This window comes from Bubalus bubalis, chromosome 11 (assembly GCF_019923935.1).
Source record: "Bubalus bubalis isolate 160015118507 breed Murrah chromosome 11, NDDB_SH_1, whole genome shotgun sequence".
In the NCBI taxonomy this organism is placed as follows: domain Eukaryota; kingdom Metazoa; phylum Chordata; class Mammalia; order Artiodactyla; family Bovidae; genus Bubalus; species Bubalus bubalis.
In genome coordinates this window covers 90,273,139-90,294,959 of record NC_059167.1, presented here as the reverse complement: position 1 = coordinate 90,294,959, position 21,821 = coordinate 90,273,139, and the positions used below count along the sequence as shown (strand labels likewise).

Below are 21,821 nucleotides of genomic sequence, written 5' to 3'. Positions count from 1 at the left end.
TATTCCTCCAAGAACTCTGTTAAGATTTTATAGGTGAGGAATCTGAGGTACAGAGGATCACCCTGCTGGATCCACAGCTAGCAAGATTCAGAACTAGGATTCAAACCCAGGCATCTGGCTCCAAAATCTAAGCTAACATAGCAATATTTAACGCAGCAGTTAAAGTACTTTTGTTTATTTTGTCCCTTAGACCCCCACATCAGTGTTCCAAGTGTATCATATTGTTGCTTTTTTAGAAAGGGGACACTGAGGTGTAGCGAGGGTGCACAGGCTTCCCCAGGCCACCCGGTACTCACGGGCAGAGCCAGCCTGGACCCCAGATAGACCCACAGCTTTGTTCTGCCACCCGTGCCCTTGTCCTCACCCCACGGCCTGCACAGCTGTGAGGAGGGCCCTCCTGAGCCCCTGCAGCTCAGTCTTGTGCCTCTCAGCTGAAACTATAGCACTTTGCATGTTGCCTGGAACATAGTCATATCGAAAGAGAGCTGCCATCCCCATTTTTCTTTTCTGGAAGTCAGGACAGCGCTATTCTGTGCATGATGCTCTGAGGACCACCAGCAGAGCATAAGGTGTGCACAGGGGTCTGGAAGGAGGCTCTGCTTGGGTTCCAGGTGTCTGAGGTCGAAAGGAGTGTGACAGGAGCTTGACGATCCATCATTTCCCTTTCCCACTGGACAGGGGAGGCTTATGAACATGGCCCCCAGTAGTGCCCTGGAGCCAGAGCAAAGCTTCTAGTAAATTCATAGACGGTAAACTGCAGACCTTACAGTCTAGTCCAAGGGTTGCGGGAACACCTCCCTGTCATTATTTCCCCATTCCCTGCCCATTTCAGACATCACCAATGAATCATGGTGCTCTGCAGCCAAGCTTGGAGCAGAATTCTCAATTCAGCACTCAGGCAGCCATCACTTGAGTTCTTAAAGGACATAAATACTATTTGTTGCCCCCAAGTCTAACCATGTCATTTTATCAGAAAGGAAATAGGCCTAGAGTGGGAAAGTGACTAGCTGAAGGTCTTAGCTAGTTAGTGACAGTGTAGGGAATTTAAGGCAGAAGTTTGGGAATTGGGCACTGTGAATAGGCCGAGGAGGACCAGAGTCTGCATGTTGCAACTTCCAGGCCAGACTCTTTCCACCCACTTCAGCTGCTCTGGCTGTCAGCTGACCAGGCTAGCTGAAGGGTATAGCAGGGACCCTGCAGTCCTGGGTGAGACATTTCATTTCTCATTCACAGCCCGGCCCTCCAAGGACAAGGAGGAGGAGACCTTGATTCAGGAGGCAAAAGCCATGCCTCAGGCCAAAGCAGAGAGCAAACCAGGTGAGACCAGCTGGTTTTCTCCTGCCACCTTCCTGCCTCCTGTCACCCAGGGTCTGGGCATGCCTTCCGCCCCCTCTGGGCCAGTCAGCTGGAGTGATGAGCTAGCGCTGCCCCATGCCCGCTGTCGTCCGGCCTCCTCCTTCCACTGCGCTCCCTTCCTGACGTGGCTGCAGGCCCGAGGGCGTGTACTGCTCCCTCTGTACTCTCCTCACATAGGGTAGGCAAGGCCTGGCGAGGGGGTTGAACTTCTTTGCTAAATCTTGTCCCAGATGAGAGTCTGCTGGACTCTGTTTCTTCTTCTTGTTGCTTCTACACAAGGACCCTGCTTCTAGGGAATTGGTCTGAGACCAGCAACCCTAGTAATGGAGGGCCGTCAGGGGTCTGCTGACACAGAAGTCCAGCATCCGTGTGGCAGCTGGGACAAGGGACTGAGACAGCTCTGTACAGCACCCCAGGCCTGCCTCATCCACCCAGCAGGCAGGTAGAGCAGCATTGTTCCCACTCTGTAGACAAGGAAACTGAAGCTCAGAGAGATCAAGTGGCTTGCCCAGAGCCAGATGGCCAAGAAGTAAGAGGGCGTGTTCCAAACCCAGATCTCCAGACTTTGCGATTCTCTTTCCTGCAGTCCTATTCCAAGGCTCCCTGGCTGCTGCCTTGGAAAGCATCGGGCTTCTCTCCATGCAGCTGGTTAGGGGGAAGGGCCAGGCACTGAGGGCTGGGGCTTTGCCCTCTCTCCCAAGCTGTTCATAGTATCCTGGGCCACAGTGCCAGGATGTGAATACCTGGAAATACGGGGACAGTGAGGAGAACTGCTGCCAGCTGTCCTCACGTGCAGATATCTCTGTGGACAGGACGGGAACGACTCACGTCACATCATTTTCCTTCTCTGGTTGATGGGGAGTGCCCCAAACAGACCTTCTGAGACCCTGAAGTGGACAACTCCAATAGCCCTGTAGCCAACCATCTCTGCCAACTGCCCTCAGCACCCAGCACACTCTTCTGACCTATCCCATGTTTATCCTTTAAAGAGGAGGAGCCGGCCAAGCTCCCTGCAGTCACGGTCACACCAGCCCCTGCTCCAGACGTCAAGGGAGATCAGGAGGAGGATCCTGGCAGTCAGGTAGGCACAAGCCTCTTTCCAGGGGGTGGAATTTGAGAGGCCCAGGGAAGCACTTGCCATCCAAAAGTCAGTCCTTCCTTCAAGGTTGGAAATGGCTGTTGGAAGTTCATTCCTCTGGGGTAAGCATTGCCCTTTCTTTGAAGATCGAATACCTTACGGGGCCAGTTAATTCACTGTAATACCTTAGTATGAGTGAGATAATATGTATGAGAATATGTTGCCAGCTGTCACATGCTGTAAAAACGTGAAAATAACTGTTGGGGTGTGGGGGGGTTTCTGTTGGCCGCTAGGATACAGTGAAACCAGGCAGCGTGAAGCACAGTGGAAGGATTGCTGGGCAAAGGCCTTGGGACCTTCCAAGGTGCCTCAGCCTGGCTCACAGGCTTCCTGAGTTCTGACACTGCTGCCTTTACAGTCTCACAGCCTCTCTTCCACCTTGCTGCAACCAAACTGAACTTCTTGTCTCCATGCTTTTTACCTCCAGGCCTTGGTTCACATGGCCTTCTCCCTCCAGAATGCCCCTTTCCCCTACATCTTCATATATCCTATTCTCACCCATTCCTCCAAGCTAGTGTAAATGCCTCTTTTGCCACAAAGCTTCCTTGACCCCACAGTGTGAATGCCCATGGTGCTCTCTTCCTCTCTTAGGGCCCTTACCACTGCCTTCCCTGTACTCTGTTTGTGAGTCTCTCTGAGTGCCCCTGCGAGGTGGTGAGATTCCAGAAGGCAGGATCCGAGTCTGAGTGGTCTCTGTCCCCCACTGCTCCCCTCCCCTCCCGCCCCAGAAGCACAGCTCTGCATGTGCTCAGTGAGGGCTCAGTGACTGACAGGAAATGTACATTTAGTTTACAGATTCCAGCCCTGACATTCTCTTCTACTGGATACCCAGAAGCACTCAATTATATCTCATCCTAAGTCAGCAACTTTGGGTTCAGTGTCTAAGACATCTTCAGTGGCAGCATGCGTGTCCTGAGTAGGCCAGTTACAGCTGGCTTAAGTAAAAGGGATTGAGAGGATACAGAGGTGTCTCCCGGGACCCCAGGTCAGGAAGTGAAACTTGGTCCCACAGTGAGTTGGACCTAGGCCTGGCAAGGCACCTGTGGCCCTGCTGGCCTCCCTGCATGTCCTGCCCTCCCTCTGTCCTTCTCCGTGTGCAGGCTTTATCACTCCTGGCAGTTGACTCCATTGCTTCCTTATTAGCACACAGAGACCTAAGCTACTACCCCAGTCCTCCAGTCCACAATGTGATCAACCAGTGACTGGCTCCCTGTTTCAGAAGACAGCGAATCCGTTCAAAACGGGGCACAGATCAGGGGTCAAACCTACGTCTAGTCAACTGTGGCAGGGAGAGTGGGGTGCTTTGACTGCAACGTGGGTGAAGGAGCCACCTGTCAGGGGCTATTGGGGTTGACAGTTCTCAGAGAAGAGGGTGCTGTTAATTTAAATGACTTGTCATTTTCTCCAGATTAGCTTGGGGAATGGAGGGCAGGAATTATTCATTCTCATCTGAAAGCACAGGCTTCATGGATATTAATATTTGGCTTCTTCTTTGGGTGGTCTGAACCCTGGCTGCATATTAGAATAATTGGGGGAAACTAGGGCCCACTCTCAGCCAGTGAAGTCAGGATATCTGGGGTGGGTCCTTCAGTCTTTAAGTCCTCGAGGTGATTTTAATATGCAGCAGAGTTTAGAATCACTGAGCACCCCCTGGGGATTGGCAGCGTCATGAAATTTGTTATGGACGATGTACTTCATGAGCACACAGCCTGGGTCATTTACTCAAGGGATTGGATCAGCACATTGTTATAAGTTATTGGGAGCCTAATCTGAGGACCCTAAGAATCAATGGCTTTTAGAGCATGTGGAGTCAGTCCATGGTACCCAAACACATCTACAGATGCACTTATTAGACGTACCTGGCAGCATATAAAAATAGATTCCTGGTTTTCAGTCCTAGAGATTCAACTTCAGTTGGTTCAGTGGGGCAAGGAAATCTGTATTTCTAATAAGCTACCAGGTTTGGGAACCAAGTATCTCATTCAGTCCTGGCATTTGGGGAGCAGGGTAGCTTGATGGTGAAGAGGCCAAGCGTTGGATGATTCACAAATCCCAGCTTCATTACTGACAAACTGTGTGGACCACAAGCAAGCTTTTAACTACTCTGTACCCTTCTTCATCTGTCAGATGGGTTTAATTCTATCTGTATGATAAATTAATTGACTCAGGAAACCTACTAAGTGTGAGTTGTTGTTATTATTATACTACTTAGCATGATGCCTGGCACATAAAAACCCTCAATGAATTGGTATCATCATCATCATTTTACACATATAATATAGCAGTTGAGTTTTAGATGGATTCAGAATGTCATGTAACCACCAAAACATATCATGCCATTTTAGGCAACATTAATGGAAGCATCGTATCTAAAATAAGGGGCATGATAATCCTGTTGGATTCTGTGAGGTGTTATTTTAGAAACCTCCTCATGGGATATAAGCTAACTAGAATGAGTTCATCAAGAAGGGGAGGAGGCTGTAGCATGGGGAACCATAGAAGGACCTGGGAATCTTCAGCCCAGGGAAGAGAGGCTGTCTCTGTGTGGAGTGTTCTTTGTGGCTCCCAAAAGCAAACCTATACACAGAGGGTGGACCTTTGGTATACATTTTGGACTTCAAACCAGTCAGAGTTGTCAGGAACTGCTGTACGTGGTGCGTTCTCCATCCCTAGAAATGATCAAATAAAGACAGGACTGGGTAGGAGTGTTGTAAAGGGAATTTTGCTGAATGACTGCACTTGTTTCTTCCTCATACTAAAGCTTTTAGATACATTCTGAGAACAACAACAAAAAAATGGTGGGGAGAAACAGGAAAGGGAACAAACAGAGCTGTCATTTCCCATTAATCTGTTGGTTTTGGATTGCAGGGAGTAGGGGCCGAAGCTGAGAACGCAGGCGAAAGGACAGGTGGCGAGGCGGAAGCTCCTGCCGAAGGTGAAAACGGAGAGCGAAGTGGAGGCGACGCTGCATTAGGAGCTGAAAGTGAAGGAAAAGCAGAGAATGAAAGTGAAGGTGACATCCCGGCAGAAAGGAGAGGAGATGATGAAGACCAAGGTGAAATCCAGGCAGAAGCTGGTGAAGTGGAAGGTGAAATCCAGGCAGGAGAAGCTGGGGAAGTGGAAGGTGATGAAGATGAAGGTGAAATCCAGGCAGGAGAAGCTGGGGAAGTGGAAGGTGATGAAGATGAAGGTGAAATCCAGGCAGGAGAAGGTGGGGAAGTGCAAGGTGATGAAGATGAAGGTGAAATCCAGGCAGGAGAAGCTGGGGAAGTGGAAGGAGAAGATGGTGAAGTGGAAGGTGGTGAAGACGAAGGTGAAATCCAAGCAGGAGAAGGTGGTGAAGGCGAAACTGGAGAGCAGGAATTGAATGCTGAAATTCAAGGTGAAGCCAAAGATGACGAGGAAGGTTTGGATGGTGAAGGGGGAGGTGATGGAGGTGACAGTGAAGATGAAGAAGAGGAAGATGAAGAAGAGGAAGATGAAGAGGAGGAAGATGAAGAGGAGGAAGAGGAGGAAAATGAGCAGCCTTTGTTCCTGGAATGGCCTGAGACCAGGCGGAAGCAAGCCATTTACCTCTTTCTCCTGCCCATTGTGTTCCCGCTGTGGCTGACGGTTCCCGACGTCCGGAGGCTGGTGGGTTTGCCCAGCTGTCCCCAAGTCGCCTATCCTTAGGGAAGCTCTGGGGCCTCTCCGCATGCCCACTCAGAGGGAGATGATAGGGCAAACCAGCTTGTCGGGGCTCAACCACAGAGGGTCTGGGATGGAACCTGCAGCTCCAGAGGGGACCGTGCACCTGAGGGACATACTGATGGACTTGGGAGGCCCTGGAATGTGTGTGTTTCCACCACCATAAGCAGCGTGAAATAATCTCCTTAAATTCTCAGTTTCTTGATTTGAATATGGGAATGATGCCACTGCACACCCTCTGTATTTCATAGCGACACTGTGAAGACCTAGGGTTATAAGTGCTATTTCTACCCTGTATTCCTGTTTATAGGGAAAGGTCTGACTAACGTACTCCACCCAAAGGGGAACCATATTCTGTCTCTGGGTCCAGAGAAGGGCAGAGTGGGGAAAAGTTGAAGTCAAACCAAATAACTAGATTGGCTGGTCCTAGTGCAAGCAAATAGCTCTCTTCATTTTGTCAGTGCTGAACCCCCGTCTCGTCTCATCTAGAGTGGGCCACTAAGCCCATCCTTTTCTAGGTCCTCACTGGAGACAGAGGTCAGATATCTCCACATCATCTCCATCACTCCTCCCACAGATCTCCTGGGGCTCTCTCAGAAGGGCCAGAGCCCTTTAGCCTCTGCAACTTATTTCTCTTCCTTTTCAAACTTTCAAACAGGAGGCTAAGAAGTTTTTTGTTATCACCTTCCTGGGATCCATCCTGTGGATAGCCATGTTCTCATACCTCATGGTTTGGTGGGCTCACCAGGTGAGTGTGGGGCAGGAACTAAATCCTGCATCCGTGGGCCAAAAGGACTTTTTTCCTTCTGGGTGAATTTCTGGCACCCAGGGAATGGCGAGCACCAAGTGAGTTTGTAGTTCATATATTGTTTGTAAAGGTGTAAAAGTAGACTTTATACTCCAAGGGGTGCAGTACTTTTCAAGCAGGGCTCTTCTGTCCTCTGTTCACACTGCCATCTGACAGAAGGCCCTTCTCAACCTGATCCAGCTGACCATTCCTTATTAGCCTTATTCCCTGCTTTCTGTCCTGCCTTGGCCACTTCTCTCTACCTGGTGAGACCGTACACACTCTAGAGAGCAAGCTCAGTTTCTCAGTTTTGCCTCCTTCCTGGCATTAATTAATGTTCTTGAGTGCGCATGGCTTTTCTCCTCTACCTGGAATACTGCACTCAGCGCAGTTTTATCACTGTTTACATGCTTTTCTCTTTTCTTCCCAGCTGTTAGTTTTGCATGACCCCTACCTCACTCAGGCCAAGGGAACATTAACTCTGAGCAAGGTGATGGTTTTGCACAAAATAGTATATGGTTGGTGCTTCAAAGAGTAGGGTCAGTGTTGCACTGTCCATACTTCTGCCTCCAGCCTCTAAAAAGTTCCTGGCACATGGCAGGTGTCTGTGGGTCTGGAAATGGAAACATACATGAACAGGCCTTTGAAGGAGCAATTCTTCTGGGAAGGTAGAGTTGTTGTGGTTGGAATAACAGTAAGTGGTAATCATAGATGGACTTCAGTCAGGTTAGAAAAGAGCATCATCCTCCTCTGAAGCCTTGAGCAGAGGCCCTGTTCTTTCTCTCCATGGCCCATCTCCCCAGCTGTTAGTTTTGCATGACCCTAGCTCACTCAGGCCAAGGGAACATTAACTCTGAGGAAGGTGATGGTTTTGTACAAAGTAGTATATGGTTGGCACTTCAAAGAGCCTCAGATTTTTCACCTGCTGTTGCCATGGTTTCTCTATTTACCAGGTTGGCGAAACAATAGGGATTTCTGAGGAGATCATGGGTTTAACGATCCTAGCAGCAGGCACATCAATTCCTGACCTCATCACCAGTGTGATTGTCGCTCGGAAAGGCCTGGGTGACATGGCTGTGTCAAGCTCCGTGGGCAGTAACATATTTGATATCACTGTGGGGTGAGTGGCAAACTGGCTTTTCTAAGGCATATCATGGCTGGAAAACACTGTTGGCTCTGTCCATTCATTATACATGGAATAAAACGGCGTTTATAGTTTCCACAAGGTAACCAAGTAGCCTCCTTTCATTCATCACAGCCAGAAGGATAATAGGACTAAAATGCTGCCTGAAATCTGACTGGAATTTATGGATAAATTGAAAACTGAAGGCCATTAAATTCCATTACCAAACACAGTCAAATGCTTGGCTCACTGACCCCCAAGGTGGTGGAGGTGGGGTTGGAAGGAGCAGTGACTTCCTGTCTTACTGCCTGGTACTCCTGCTCCTTTGCATTTGGACTCCTGCCTGCTCAGAGGTTCTAAAAAGTATTTTGTATAAACAAGTAAATGTTGCGTCTTCCTGTAGGGATTTGCCTACCGGCTCCTCTCAGCTCCGTAACAGCACCACGCCCGTTTTCACTTCCCCAGTCACCTTCAGGATTTGGGTGTGGCTGTGATTTTTTTCATTTGAATTTGTTTATGTGTGTGTTTGCAGGGTGGAGCAGGTTAAAGGGCTGAGGAGAGCCTGAACCACTAACAAGTGTCAGGAAATGTCCCGAGCTAGGCCTTATCTTAAGGATTTAGAGGGTTAGGTTAGTCATACAGAAGCCACCAAGTATGAAGAAAACAACTCAGACCCAGAAAACCTGTTTTAATCTAGGCTTTCCAGTTACTGTGAGTAATGGGTACTTAATTTTAATTTCCCTGGACCTGAGTTTTCTATGGCACCCCACTCCAGTACCCCGCCTGGAAAACCCCATGGACGGAGGAGCCTGATAGGCTACAGTCCATGGGGTCACAGAGTCAGATGACTGAGTGACTTCACTTTGCTTTCCTTTTCTAACCTTTAACATGAATATTTTGTTTCTTACATTTGTGTAAAACTGCGTGCTTTGTAAGTTGTGCAGTACTGTTGTGTACATGGGCTGTTATCAGCATAAAGAACACTCACACTGTCTCTCCTGTCTTGCAGCCTGCCCCTTCCTTGGATGCTCTTCTCGCTCATCAGTGGATTGCAGCCTGTTGCTGTCAGCAGCAATGGCTTGTTCTGTGCAATTGTTTTGCTTTTTCTCATGCTCCTGTTTGTGATCTCGTCAATTGCATTATGCAAGTGGAGAATGAACAAGATCCTGGGCTTCACCATGTTCCTCCTGTACTTTGTATTCCTGATAATCAGTGTGATGCTGGAAGATCGCATCATATCCTGCCCTGTATCTGTCTGAGTCAGAGTCACTAGTGCTCAAAATGGACATCGATCAGAAACCCATGCCAGAAGTTACTGCACCTCTTGTCACATTAAAGAAAGAATGAACCTGATCTGGGAGAGGGAAGTGAGTGGCCAAGAACCTCTGATGTGGGTGTGATGGGGGCTGAAGTTTATCCTTGGAAGCACCTGCAGTTCATTGCGGATTAGGACTCTGGAGGGGTGGTGTTCCTACCACCCCTTCATGGAGGCCAAGAAGGGCCTGAGTCAGAGGCTTTTCTAAAATGAGATAACTGGGAGTGAGGGTTGGGACAGGCATCACAGCAATAAGACAAGCACCCGCGTGACAGTACCCTGATTATTCCTGAAGGGCTGCTGATCCAAAACAGGCAGGTGTGGTCTCGCCCTCCTGGCCCTTGCCCCCAGCACATGCTGCAATTTGCTGTCTCCTCTTTTACTGTTCAGTGTGCGCTTCTATCAGGTTTGTACTCCTTACAGTTTAGTTACTGGTGAGTTTAAGGGGACGAAATCTATAGATAAAACAAAGTATAACAAGAATCAATTATCATTACACATCGTAGTCTGGTAAAATGTGTGTCAATGTTTTACAGCTTTTTCAAAGGAGAACATTTGCTCTCATTGTTGCATTTCTGAAAAGTAAGCAGCCCAAGAAATTAATAATTTGCCGTTCAGTTGGAAGGTGTGGCTATTAGGGGAGGAAAACTATTCTGAGGGTCATTATACGTACTTACCCAAGTTTGTGTGGTCTCCATCAGGTGGGCACCTTGAGCAATTAGACATTCTAACAAAGCTGTCCTGGCTGGGCCCCACCCTCTCATATTCTCACTTAACGTGGGAGCTGTACCAGTGAGGCAGCAGCAAAGTAATTTTTTAAAAAGAGTCTAAAGTCAGTATATCCAAATCTGGTTTACAAAGCAAGAGATCCAGTGGGGCAATGCTATTTTTGTATGTCATCTGAGACAGGATTATAAAGCAGGAAGATTGATTTCTTGTGTGGATTACAATTGGATATTAAGGCGATTACAAAGGAGAAACACTTAACACAGTGCTAAGATGGAGAGGAAAAAAAGTGTTACTACCTTCAAGGTAGCTAGTGCAAAGGACACCTGTGTTTTTAAAAAATTGTGTGGTTAAACATTTCATGTGGAAGCTGAAATGCTTGTATATTAAATATTGCTGCTTGCTGCCTTTTACTGGCATCAAGTTAAGGGGCACATTAAAAATGAAACAGTGCTATGCCACTGGCTATGAAGCAGGAGGAGCTCAGGTGAATGCAGTTTATGACAGTAAATACGGCGTTAATTACAAACATGAGAGGATTCACCGAAGACTAGAAGATAGCTGGACAGATGTGAAATGGGAAAAAAAACTGAAACATTTTGGTGTTGAAGGGCTGTTTTCAAAGTACTTTAGTCCCTAATCCATCTTCTAAGATGGGCTGGTTAACTTAATTCATGGCCTCACTACTCCCAAGATCCACGTTGTTTGGAAATAGAAATGACTTTTACTAAATTTCAATAAATTGTGAGTCCCAATGATCTTTTATTTTACAAAAATGGATGTGTTCATGGCTCCAGAGAAGACTGATGAATGCAGGATCGTATTCAAATTCCACATTCTTAAATTGGTCATCTCCTGGCGCTGCCGCACTGCCTGGTCTCCATACGCTGTGGCCTAGGAGCGAGAGAGGGCAGTGGCCACAGAAGGGAGCTCCCGGTGCCAGGAGCCTGGGCCGCAGCCTGGTCTCTGCCAGCCTCAGGGACGGCTCCTCCTCACCAACAGCCTGGGAGCCGATGATCTTCCCCAGTACAACTGAGTGAGGAGTGATAGACAGTGAAACGTTCTGTAACGATAAAGTGCTGGACCACCATTTAATGATTAAAATCAACTAATAATCGAATATCCTTTTCCTGATCAGTTTGCTAAGTTTCTGGCATTCATCTTTGCTGAGAAAGGAAGTTCTGACTTCACACTCTGAAGAAAAGGGTTAAGATACAAAGTGAAAGTTGGGTCTTGATGGATGAGCACCTGGTGGGGAGAAGGAGGAGATTGCAAGGAGATGGAAAACTTGTATAACTTTTAAAAGATCAATTTGTTACGCTTGAAATTAAGATTATTGTCATACATTACAAATCAATAATTTATTAAAATTGTACTCATTTAGAGGTTAAGTACCATCTTAAAATGTCAAGATAATGGTTAGATGGTCCTTTCATTTGATGGGTAAAATGACCTGTGTAGCTAGTTACATTCAGCCTGGAAAGTCAGACCTGTCATACATGAATATCTAAATTGGGAGAAAGTGGCTGAATAGATGATTTCCCCTTCATCCCTGTTGAGGTTGCATTTCCTTGATGGCCCTGGTAACAGGTTTGGGCCATATTTATAAAAATGTAAAACTCTTCCTAATTTAATGGGTAAGATTCTGTATAGTAACAAAAAAAAAGGATATATTCCAAATGTTTTAAAATTAGTATATTTTTAAACAGTTACTATACATTTTGAACATTATATTCTCATATAGATCTGAAAATATTTCTATCAAATTAGAAGCATGGCCTTTTATGATACTATAAAGTATCATAAAAATTCTATATCCCAATTACTGTTTAAAGATTGAGTACCAAAAGAGGCAAGAATTGGAATTTAATATTTAAGACATAGCTTGGTAGATGCATTTGAAAAACAAGTTGGCCTTATGGCTCACAGAATATCCTTAGCTCTGGCCCCCTTTTTGTGGGAAAGTCCCGCTGCAGATGCAGCTTGCAGTGTATTTTTGGCCTGGTTACCATGAAAATATGAGATGAGGATGAGATGAGAGAGGATGAGATGGTTGGATGGCATCACAGGCTCCATGGACACGAGTTTGAGCAAGCTCCGGGAGTTGGTGATGGACAGGGGAGCCTGGCATGCTGCAGTCTATGGGGTCACAAAGAGTCAGACACGACTGAGCGACTGAACTGAACTGACCATGAAAAATACAAAGAGAGGGCCCATGATCAGGGCTGCCCATCCCTGTGGAGTCACTAGAGCCAAGCAGGACACCCTGGCCTAAGGCTGTCCTCAGGGCCTTCTGGGATGAGCCGGTCAATATGGAGAATTTCCTTTACAGAAAATTCCATCAGTTGCTCCAGTGGTTTTATCACAGTACTGTGTTTGAAGAGAAAATCTTTAAATGCAAAAGGAAAGAGCCATCCAAATGAAAGCAACTGTGGAAAGGCTACAGTAACTTTATCTGAAGAGTCTGTTACCATCTCACACATGCACATGGACTTTTTGAGTCAGACAGAAATTGCCATATTAATTTGTGCAATACTAACTTTGTAAATAATAATAAAGCTGGCAAATGTACTTACTCTTCAGAGAAAAAAGGTAGTATGAAGGGGTAAGAAGATGCCAAGCACTGAGGATATTAAGGTAAACTGACCTGCAGGCACCAGAGAATTCAATTCTGAAATAAAACTTAGACATATCTTAACAGGAAGGGCAGAGCATGCTAAGACTAGCACAAAGGCAGACCAAGGACCTCAACGAGGCAGGCTTTCCCTTCCTGCTCAGTGATAAAGTGCCTAACAGCAGCTTCCAAGTTCCAGTGAGAGAAAAATAAAGCTGGGCTACTGCACATTATCACACAACTGGTTACTTTCTTACCATGTACTTACAAAATATGTAGAAGTACAATATAACTTATATGTAGCACTGGCTAGTTGCACTAAAGTATCATTAATCACCAGCATAAAAGAAAAAAAGCTTATCACTTAAAATTCTGAACTAGCATTTTCAGGGGCTGTTTCTCCACGTACAAAAATGGAAAGATTTTATTAGAAAACCTTATAATAAATAAGCTAGTGGCTTTAGGATTTTAAAGCAAAAAAAATCTCCCCCCACCCCAATTAGAAAAAAAATCAGAATACTGCATAACTTCCTTTCAAGAGGAAAAAACTGAATATTCAAAATGATATACAAATGTGTGACATTCAAAACACAATGGAAGGAAGTAGTAAGTAGTAAACAAGTTATACCAGGACACGGCATGATTTATTTTCAACTAGTAAACATATAAACAAAACTAAGAGAAAAGATAATGTAGTAAAAGGGTATTTCTTTCCAACGTGATTGACCATAATTCTCTACAATGTATGGTCAACAGAGAGAAAACCGAAGAAATGTTTGTATGGAGTTATTTTAAAGGATAATCTACATATTTTCTTTTGATCAGGATTTACCACTTCCTATTCATGTTTTAGGTTTTTAGAGAGTAAATCTGTACAAATAACATTCCCTGGGGATTAAAAACAGGGGAAACAGAACCCAACCAAAAGTAGAAACAAAACTTGGTGTTGGGGGTGGGGGGAAGGAGAAAAAAATTACATTCAGTTTTCCAGATGAGTCTGAATCATAAAGAATGGGCTTTACTTTACTTTTTTTGGTTAGATATTTGAAATCAATAAACTGCTATTCATATATATATTGCTTGTGTTAAAGACAAGGTAATCAATAGTGAAAGCTGTTCTTATACAAAACAAAACAGTAACAGCAAAACAGACTAGAACCCTAGAATTCTGTTTGGATGGATGCTTGTCACCAATGCCAAAAGCCTCACCTATCAAATGTTTCTCTCATTGGATAATTTTCAAATGATTATGATTCTGAGACCGTAAGACTGAATTAGATTGTGAGTGTGGACCTAAATAGTAAAGAAGGATAAGACAAGAGTGATATTTACAAAGGAGAAGCAGATACATGTGCATAGCACCAGATTTTTCAAGTAAGCAAGTTCAGCCCCAAACTAACTGAAGTAAATTTTACATTTTTAAGTTTTCCCTATTATTTCCCAGAGTAGAAAGCTGTGAAATGTTTCAGCTTGGTGGTATTCACCAATGGGGTTTACGCAAAAGTGTTTTTTCTACAGCTGAATGGTCTCAGGATTGTAAGATATCTCCAAGTCTGAATGTCCTGAACCCTACCGGCTTTGACACATCTAATTTAGGACCATTCATTTTTTCCTTCTTTGACATTGGCTAGAGAATTCCTTCATTATGACAATGTACAAACACATACTACCTGAACATTAAAATATATAATTCTAACAGCTAAAGGATACGTTTTTTTAATCAGAAGTTATTGAAAGACAGTGATCTTAGAAATGATGGGACTACAAGAATTTTTTAAGATTCTATTTAATACCCATGGTACTTAAACATTCAATTTACTGTCTTATTTCTGGATATTTTGGATTTAGATTTCATAAACCAGATTCAGAAGGCTTATTAAAAAAGCCAAGTTCCTCAATATGGGAAATTCTATCTGGCTGTCCTTTTAGTGAGTTATTAATTTTCTACCTTTGAAAAAATATTTTGAATATTTATATATAATATATATAAACAATACTCCAGTAGGTCATATTCCAGATAAATATACTATAATTTGCACCATACCCAATATTTTAGATATTAAAATAAAGGTAAAATTTGGGATAAACTGACATATTTCCCAACATAAATGTTCATGTAGAATATTAAAATTTAGATTGATATTTGGCTGTGTAAGCTATTTCCCCTGTGTATGGTATGCATCTAGTAGCAGTAGAGAAAATTCTGGAATCATGGTATACTGAACCTGATTTTGCAGAAGCAGACTTAGAACCTCTCTGGCTTTCCTCCCACAAGGCTCAGTGAGTCCGTCTGGGCGACGTGCGCCCTGCCATGCCTCACCCACTGCAGTCAGGCTCAGGAGTTCTAACGTGCGATCCTGGGACAACACTGACGCTAGCACTGACATTTTGGAATCATTCTTCCAAGTAATAAAAAAAATATAGATATACATATAGAGATCTGCAGCTGCACTAATTACTTCACATAGCAGCAGACAAGGAAAATAAGCACTTAACTGCCTTGCTTCGTAAGTTTAAGTTCATTTTGTTTGCTATATTAAGTTTAAAAATTAAAAAAATATCAACTTACTATAAACAATTTAAAATACGTATAATACAACTTCATGGTCAAAACATTTGAGCAGTCTATGAAAACAGGAGATACTCTGATCTTACATTTGTTTATGTTCCATACATGATTTTTCAATCTGCCTCTTCCATAAAACAGCTGTCTTATTTTATGGGGACTAATTTTGTTTAGGGATTTTTTTTTTTTTTATCACAAAAATACTCGTTACCGGAGAAGAAGAAGAAAAGAAATGAGACATAAAGTGGCTCTTTCCCACTTGTCACTATTTTCTTCTTAAGACACTCTGTACATAAGCTATCTGAACCTCCTGAAACATCTTATAAATGTGTTTTCAAAAATCGAAGAAAAAAGTTTAGAGTCTAAAAGTGTTGTTTTATACACTGACTATACAATACATATTCAAAGTATACACACACATATCTTAAAGATAAGGTTCTCCAAAGGTCTTCCGACATTCCATCACCCCCGTGCTTGGTGGCCTGTCGCAGTTGTGGGTGCTCTTGACTTGACTGGGTGTGAGACGATCATATGCCATCTTATATTCTTTATCAAATGCATCTGTAAAAAGTCAGCAAGAAAGGCATACAGAAATTTATATTTGATATTATCAGCAATCAAGTTTTGGTAGTACTACAGAACCACAAAATTAGGAGCCAAGAAGGAATGTCCAGGTCATTTCTGCCAACTAAGGGACCACAGAATTTCAGAGCTGCAACGGGGAACTTAGAGTCCACGGCATTTTTTTTTTTTTTTAAGTCGACAGTTTTGGAGTTAGGTTGCACAGACCAGTGAAATGTAAAGTACTAAGACATCAACTGTTTAAAATTCTTCTTTCCCAACTTAAAAAAATTTGGTGAAATACATATAAAGTTTAGCATCCTAACCATTTCTGGGTGCCCAGTTCTGCGGTATTACATACATTCAAAACGTTGCGCAATCATCGCCATCCACTTCCATACCTCTCTTCATCTTGTGAAACTGAAATCTATGCCCTTTAAACCAGCAGTCCCCAACCTTTTTGGCACCAGGGACTGGTTTCGTGGAAGACAATTTTTCCACCAACTGGAGTGAGGGATGGTTTCGGGATGACTCAAGCATATTACAGGTATTGTGCACTTTATTATTATTACATCGGCCTCACCTCAGATCATCAGACATTCGATCTTGGAGGTTGGGGACCCCTGCATTAAACAGTAATACCCTTTTCCTCTCCCCCCAGCTCCTGTCAACTACCATTCTACTTCTGTCTCTATGATTTTGACTTCTTTAAGTACTTAAGTACTTCTTAAGTGGAATCATACAGCATTTGTATTTTTATGACTGGCATATTCCACTTAATGTCTTCAAGTTTCACTTATGTTGTAGCATGTCAAAATTTCCTTCCTTCTTAAGGCTGAATAATAATTCACTATGTATATATCCCATTCTGCTTATCCACTCATGCTTCAATGGATATTTGGGTTGTTGCTTCCACATTTCAGCTATTTTGAATAATACTGCTATAAATATGTGAGTACTATCACTATAAACATGTGAGTACATGTGAGTATATCTTTGAGACCCTGCCTTCAGTTCTTCAGGGTATATACCCAGAAATGAAACTGTTGGTAACGTGGAAATTCTGTATTTAATTTTTTAAGGAAAATGCCATACTGTTTTCGACAGCAGCTATACCATTTTATACCACAACTAACAATGCACAGGTGCTCCAATTTTTCCATATTCTTACAAACACTTGTTTTTCTGGGGATTTTGATAGCAGCTATTCTACCTAATGGTGTGAGATGGTATCTCACTGTAGTTTTGATTTGCATTTCCTTATTAGTGATGTTAAGCATCTTTGCCATCCATATATCTTCTTTGGATAAATGTCTATTCAAGCTCTTTGCCCATTTTGCAATGGCTTGTTTTTTTGTGGTTGAGTTTAGGAATTTTTTACATATTCTTGATATTAATCTCTTCTCAGATATATGATTTGTAAGTATTTCCCCCCCATCCTATGGGATCTCTTTTTATACAGTTGATACCACTTTTGATGCACAGAAATCTTTAGTTTTCACAATGCCCTATTTGTCTGACCTTTTGTTGCCTGTGCCTTGGGTGTCATATCCAAGATCTGACAAATCAATGTCATGAAGCTTTTGTCGTATGCTTTCTTCTGATTGTTTTAGGACTCACATTTAGATATTCAATCCTTTTTGAGTTAATTTTTGTATAAGGGTCCAAACTGATTCTTTTGCAAGTGGATATCCTGTTTTTCCAGAACAATTTATTGAAAAGAGTCATTTTCCCACAGAAGTGTCTTGGCATTCTTGTCAAAAATCATCTTTACCATAAATGTGAGGGTTTATTTCTGAGCTTTCTATCCTATCCCATTTGCCTATGTATCTGTCTTTATCCTGGTACCACTGTTTTGATTACTGTAGCTTTGCTGTAAGTTCTGGAATCAGTGTGAATCCTCCAGATTTGTTCTTTTTCAAGACTTTTGGCCATTTGGGATGCCTTGAGATTCCATAAATTTTAGGATGGGTTTTGCTATTTCTGTAAAAAATACTACTGGTGACTGTATGAAATCTGTAGATTGCTTTAGTAGCACTGATATATTAAGAGTATTAGTCTTCTAATTTATGAACGTGGGGTGGGTTTCCATTCATATATGTGATTTTTAATTTGAGAAATGTTTGTAATTTTCATGGTACAAGTCTTTCACAACTTCCTAAGCATTTTATTCTTTTTGATGCTACTGTAAATGGACTGCTTTCTTAATTTTATTTTTGTATTATTCATTGCTATAGAAATTAAGCTAATTTTTGTATTTTGATCTTATATCCTATAAACTTGCTGAATTTATTTTTTATTAACTCTAATACTTTGGGGGTTTTGTTTTGTTCTATTTCAGTCTGGTTTGGAATCTCTAGGGTTTTCTATATACAAGATCATGTCACCTATAAACGTAGTTTAACTTCTTTGTTTCCAATCTGGATGCCTCTTATTTCTTTTTCTTGCCTGGCTGTTCCAGCTACAGTGTTGAAGTGTGGAAGCAGGCATCCTTTGCTTGTTCCAGATCTTAAAGGGAAGACTGTTTTTTATCACTGAATATTGTGTTAACTCTGGGTTTTTCATAAATGCCCTTTATCAGGTTGAAGATATTCCTTTCTGTTTCTAGCTTTTCTAGTTTGTTGAATTCTGTCAAATGTTTTTTTCTGTGTCTACTGAGATACCATGTGGTTCTGTCTTTATTCTATTAATATGGCATTACATTAATGTAGTATTACATTAATGTAGTTTTTTTTTTTTTTTTTAATTCTAAACCAACACTGCATCCTTGGGATATATCACTCTTTGTCATGGCATACGATCCTTTCTATACATTGCTGGATTTGGTTTACTAGTATTTTGTTGAGAATTTCTATATCTATATTAATAAGGGATATTGCTCTTCAGTTTTTTTTTTTATTGTGACATCTTTGTCTGGGTTTGGTTCAGTTCAGTTCAGTTCAGTCGCTCAGTTGTGTCCGACTCTTTGCAACCCCCATGGACTGCAGCATGCCAGGCTTCCCTGTCCATCACCAACTCCCAGAGCTTGCTCAAACTCGTGTCCATCAAGTCAGTGATGCTATCCAACTATCTCATCTTCTGTCGTCCCCTTCTCCTCCTGCCTGCAATCTTTCTCAGCGTCAGGGTCTTTTCCAATGAGTCCGTTCTTTGCATCAGGTGGGTAAAGTATTGGAGCTTCAGCATAAACCCTTCCAATGAATATTCAGGACAGATTTCCTTTAGGATTGACTGGTTGGATTTTCTTGCAGTCCAAGGGACTCTCAAGAGTCTTCTCCAACACCACGGTTCAAAAGCATCATTCTTTGGTGCTGAGCTTTCTTTATGGTCCAACTCGTATATCCATCCATGACTAGTGGAAAACCATAGCTTTGACTAGATGGACCTGCGTTGGCTAAGTAACGTCTCTGCTTTTTAATATGCTGTCTTATGTTGGTCATAGCTTTTCTTCCAAGGAGCAAGTGTCTTTTAATTTCATGGCTGCTGTCACCATCTGCAGTGATTTTGGCCTAATGCATAGAATGAGTTAGGAAGCACTTCTTTTTCTTCTACTTTTTTGGTCAGAGTTTATGAAGGATTAGTGTCTTAGTTTGGGCTGCTATAACAGAATACCATAGACTGGGTGGCTTAAATGATGAACAATTATTCAAGGTGCCAGCAAATGCGGTGTCTGGTGAGAGTATTCTTCCTGGTTTGCAGATAGGTGTCTTCTAATATCCTCCCGTTGCTGAGAGAGAAAGGGATAGTTTTCTTTTCTCTGGCTGGCTTGCGGGATCTTGGTTCCCTGACCAAGGTTTGAATCCAGGCTGCAGCAGTGAAAGTGCTGAGTCCTAACCACGGGACTGCCAGGAAGTTCTCTCTTATTTTTCTTATAAGGATACTATCCCATCCTGGAGGCTCCAACCTCCTGATGTAATTACTTTCCAAAAACCATCACAGGGCTTCAATATAAATGAATTTTTGGGAGGGGGACACAAACATGCCGTCTATAACAAACTGTTAATTCTTCTTTAAACATTTGGTAGAATTCACCATCTGGTCCTGCGGGAGAAGATTTTTGTATACTAACCCAATCTATTTACTTGTAACAGGTCTATTGAGATTTTCTAATCTTCAGTCAGTTTTATAGTTTATGTCTTTCTAGGAATTTGCTTGTCTCTTTTAGGTTATCTAATTTGTTGGTATATCATTATTTATTATAATTCTTTTTATTTCTGTAAGGTCAATAGGAATTATCCCCCCCTTTATTCCAGATTTCAGTAATTTGAATCTTCTTTTTCTTAATCTAGCTTAAAGATTTTTCAGTTTTGTTGATCTTTTGTTTTTGGGGGGGCTGCACTGGGAGGTGCGGCACGTGGGATCCTAGTTCCCCAACCAGCGACTCGACCTGTGCCCACCGCCTCGGCAGCATGGGGTCTTAACCACTGGACTGTCTGGGAAGTCCCTACTGGTCTTTTTAAAGAACAAACTTTTGATTTCAATCAGTTTTTCTATTAAAAAAAATCCTCCCCCCCTTTTTTGTCTAATTATTTATTTCCACAAATATTTATTTCCTTCTCTCTGCTTGCTTTGGGTTTAGGTTGCTCTTCTTTTTCTAGTTTCTTAAGGTAGAAACTGCTTTTAAGGAATCTCAAAGTTTTGGTATATTGTATTTTATTTTCATTTATCTCAAAAGTATCATCTCATGACTTTTTGGACCAATTTGTTATTTAGGAGTGTGTTGTTTAATTTCCATATACTTGTGAATTTCCTATTTTCCTTCTATTATTGATTTCTCTTTTCCTTGTAGTGTGGTTAGAGAATATACCTTGTATGATTTCCAAGTTTTTAAAATGTAGTGGAGACTTACTTTCTGGCTTAGCGTTTGGTTTCTCTTGGACAATGTTTCATGCGCAGTGGAGAGACTGTGTGTGTTGCTGTTGGCTGGCGCATTCTGTAGGTATTCCTAGGTCTAGCTGGTTCACAGTGCAGTTCGAGTCTTCTGTTTCCTTCTGATCTACTCTCTGGTTGTTCTACCCATTACTGAAATATCCAACCATTAATATTTTGGCTGAATGTCTATTTCTCCCTCCAATTATGCGGGTTTCTACTTCATGTATTTGAGGGCTCTATTGTTAGCAGCATATATATTATAATTCTTATAAAATAATTAATAATTCTTGGTGGCTTGTTTCATCATTATAAAATGTCCTTCTTTGACTCTAAATTCTACTTTGTCTGATTCTACTTTGTCTAGCCTCCTTGTTAATATTACTTGCATGGAGTATCTTTTTCAATCCTTTTAAAAACTTTCTATTTGTGTCTCTGACTCTAAAGAAGCCAAGCACAATTGAGAGATGATGATCAACCAAAAATGTATGAGACCTCCTAAAATACATACTTAGCTACCTTACATCTTTTCTGAAACAAGCTTAATGCCATTAGTGATATGACACAATAGTTAAAAGCATAGGACTGGAAATTAAGACTGCTTGGTTCAAATATGGCTCTGTTATTATTGTGAAACCCAAGTTCAAGTTACTTAACGTCCTGAATCCTCAGCTGCTTCAATAATAATATGGAAATGATAATAGTACCTACCCCATAAGACTTTTGAGAATTACATGAGATATAGTGTGGAAGGTACTTGCTACGATGTAAGGCACATAATAAGCCCTCAAAAAATGTTAGCTTTCATTATTTATCATTGTTACTACCAACATGACCAAAATATCAAATTATCTTTTACATTATATTAAAAGAGAAAGCATTCTAATATATTAAATATAATCTTATATTAAACTAATTAATACTACCAGTATAAAAACATTTTGAAAACTATACCATGGTATATAAGTATTACATGTTTTATATTATGCTGAATTACCTATATCAATGTTTTCTCTTCCCAGTGCCACCAGTGAGAGAAATAGTATTTCTCTATATAAACTCCTAGGGGAGAAAAGGAATGG

General features: G+C 42.2%; 2 protein-coding genes across 14 annotated transcripts in view; one reads left to right on the top strand and one right to left on the bottom strand.

Annotated features, from left to right (window-relative positions):
- SLC24A1 (solute carrier family 24 member 1) overlaps positions 1-11,252 on the top strand; it is a 52,903-nt gene extending 41,651 nt beyond the window's left edge. For 7 of the 8 annotated variants that reach the window (XM_044925415.2, XM_044925414.2, XM_006050204.4 and 4 more), the window contains 6 exons: positions 1,234-1,317; positions 2,346-2,437; positions 5,363-6,127; positions 6,840-6,929; positions 7,922-8,088; positions 9,101-11,252. In XM_044925415.2, the coding sequence (XP_044781350.2) occupies positions 1,234-1,317; positions 2,346-2,437; positions 5,363-6,127; positions 6,840-6,929; positions 7,922-8,088; positions 9,101-9,350 (1,448 nt within the window). In that variant the 3' untranslated portion in view covers positions 9,351-11,252. The remainder of the gene's footprint in view (positions 1-1,233; positions 1,318-2,345; positions 2,438-5,362; positions 6,128-6,839; positions 6,930-7,921; positions 8,089-9,100) is intronic. The other variant, XM_044925418.2, reaches the window with a different exon arrangement.
- DENND4A (DENN domain containing 4A) overlaps positions 8,765-21,821 on the bottom strand; it is a 124,844-nt gene continuing 111,787 nt past the window's right edge. For 5 of the 6 annotated variants that reach the window (XM_025296299.3, XM_025296298.3, XM_025296300.3 and 2 more), the window contains 2 exons: positions 21,737-21,801; positions 15,660-15,873 (listed from right to left, as the gene is read on the bottom strand). In XM_025296299.3, coding sequence (XP_025152084.2) covers positions 15,737-15,873; positions 21,737-21,801 — 202 coding nt within the window. In that variant the 3' untranslated portion in view covers positions 15,660-15,736. Of the gene's footprint in view, positions 9,862-15,659; positions 15,874-21,736; positions 21,802-21,821 lie in introns of those variants that run through there. The other variant, XM_044925411.2, reaches the window with a different exon arrangement.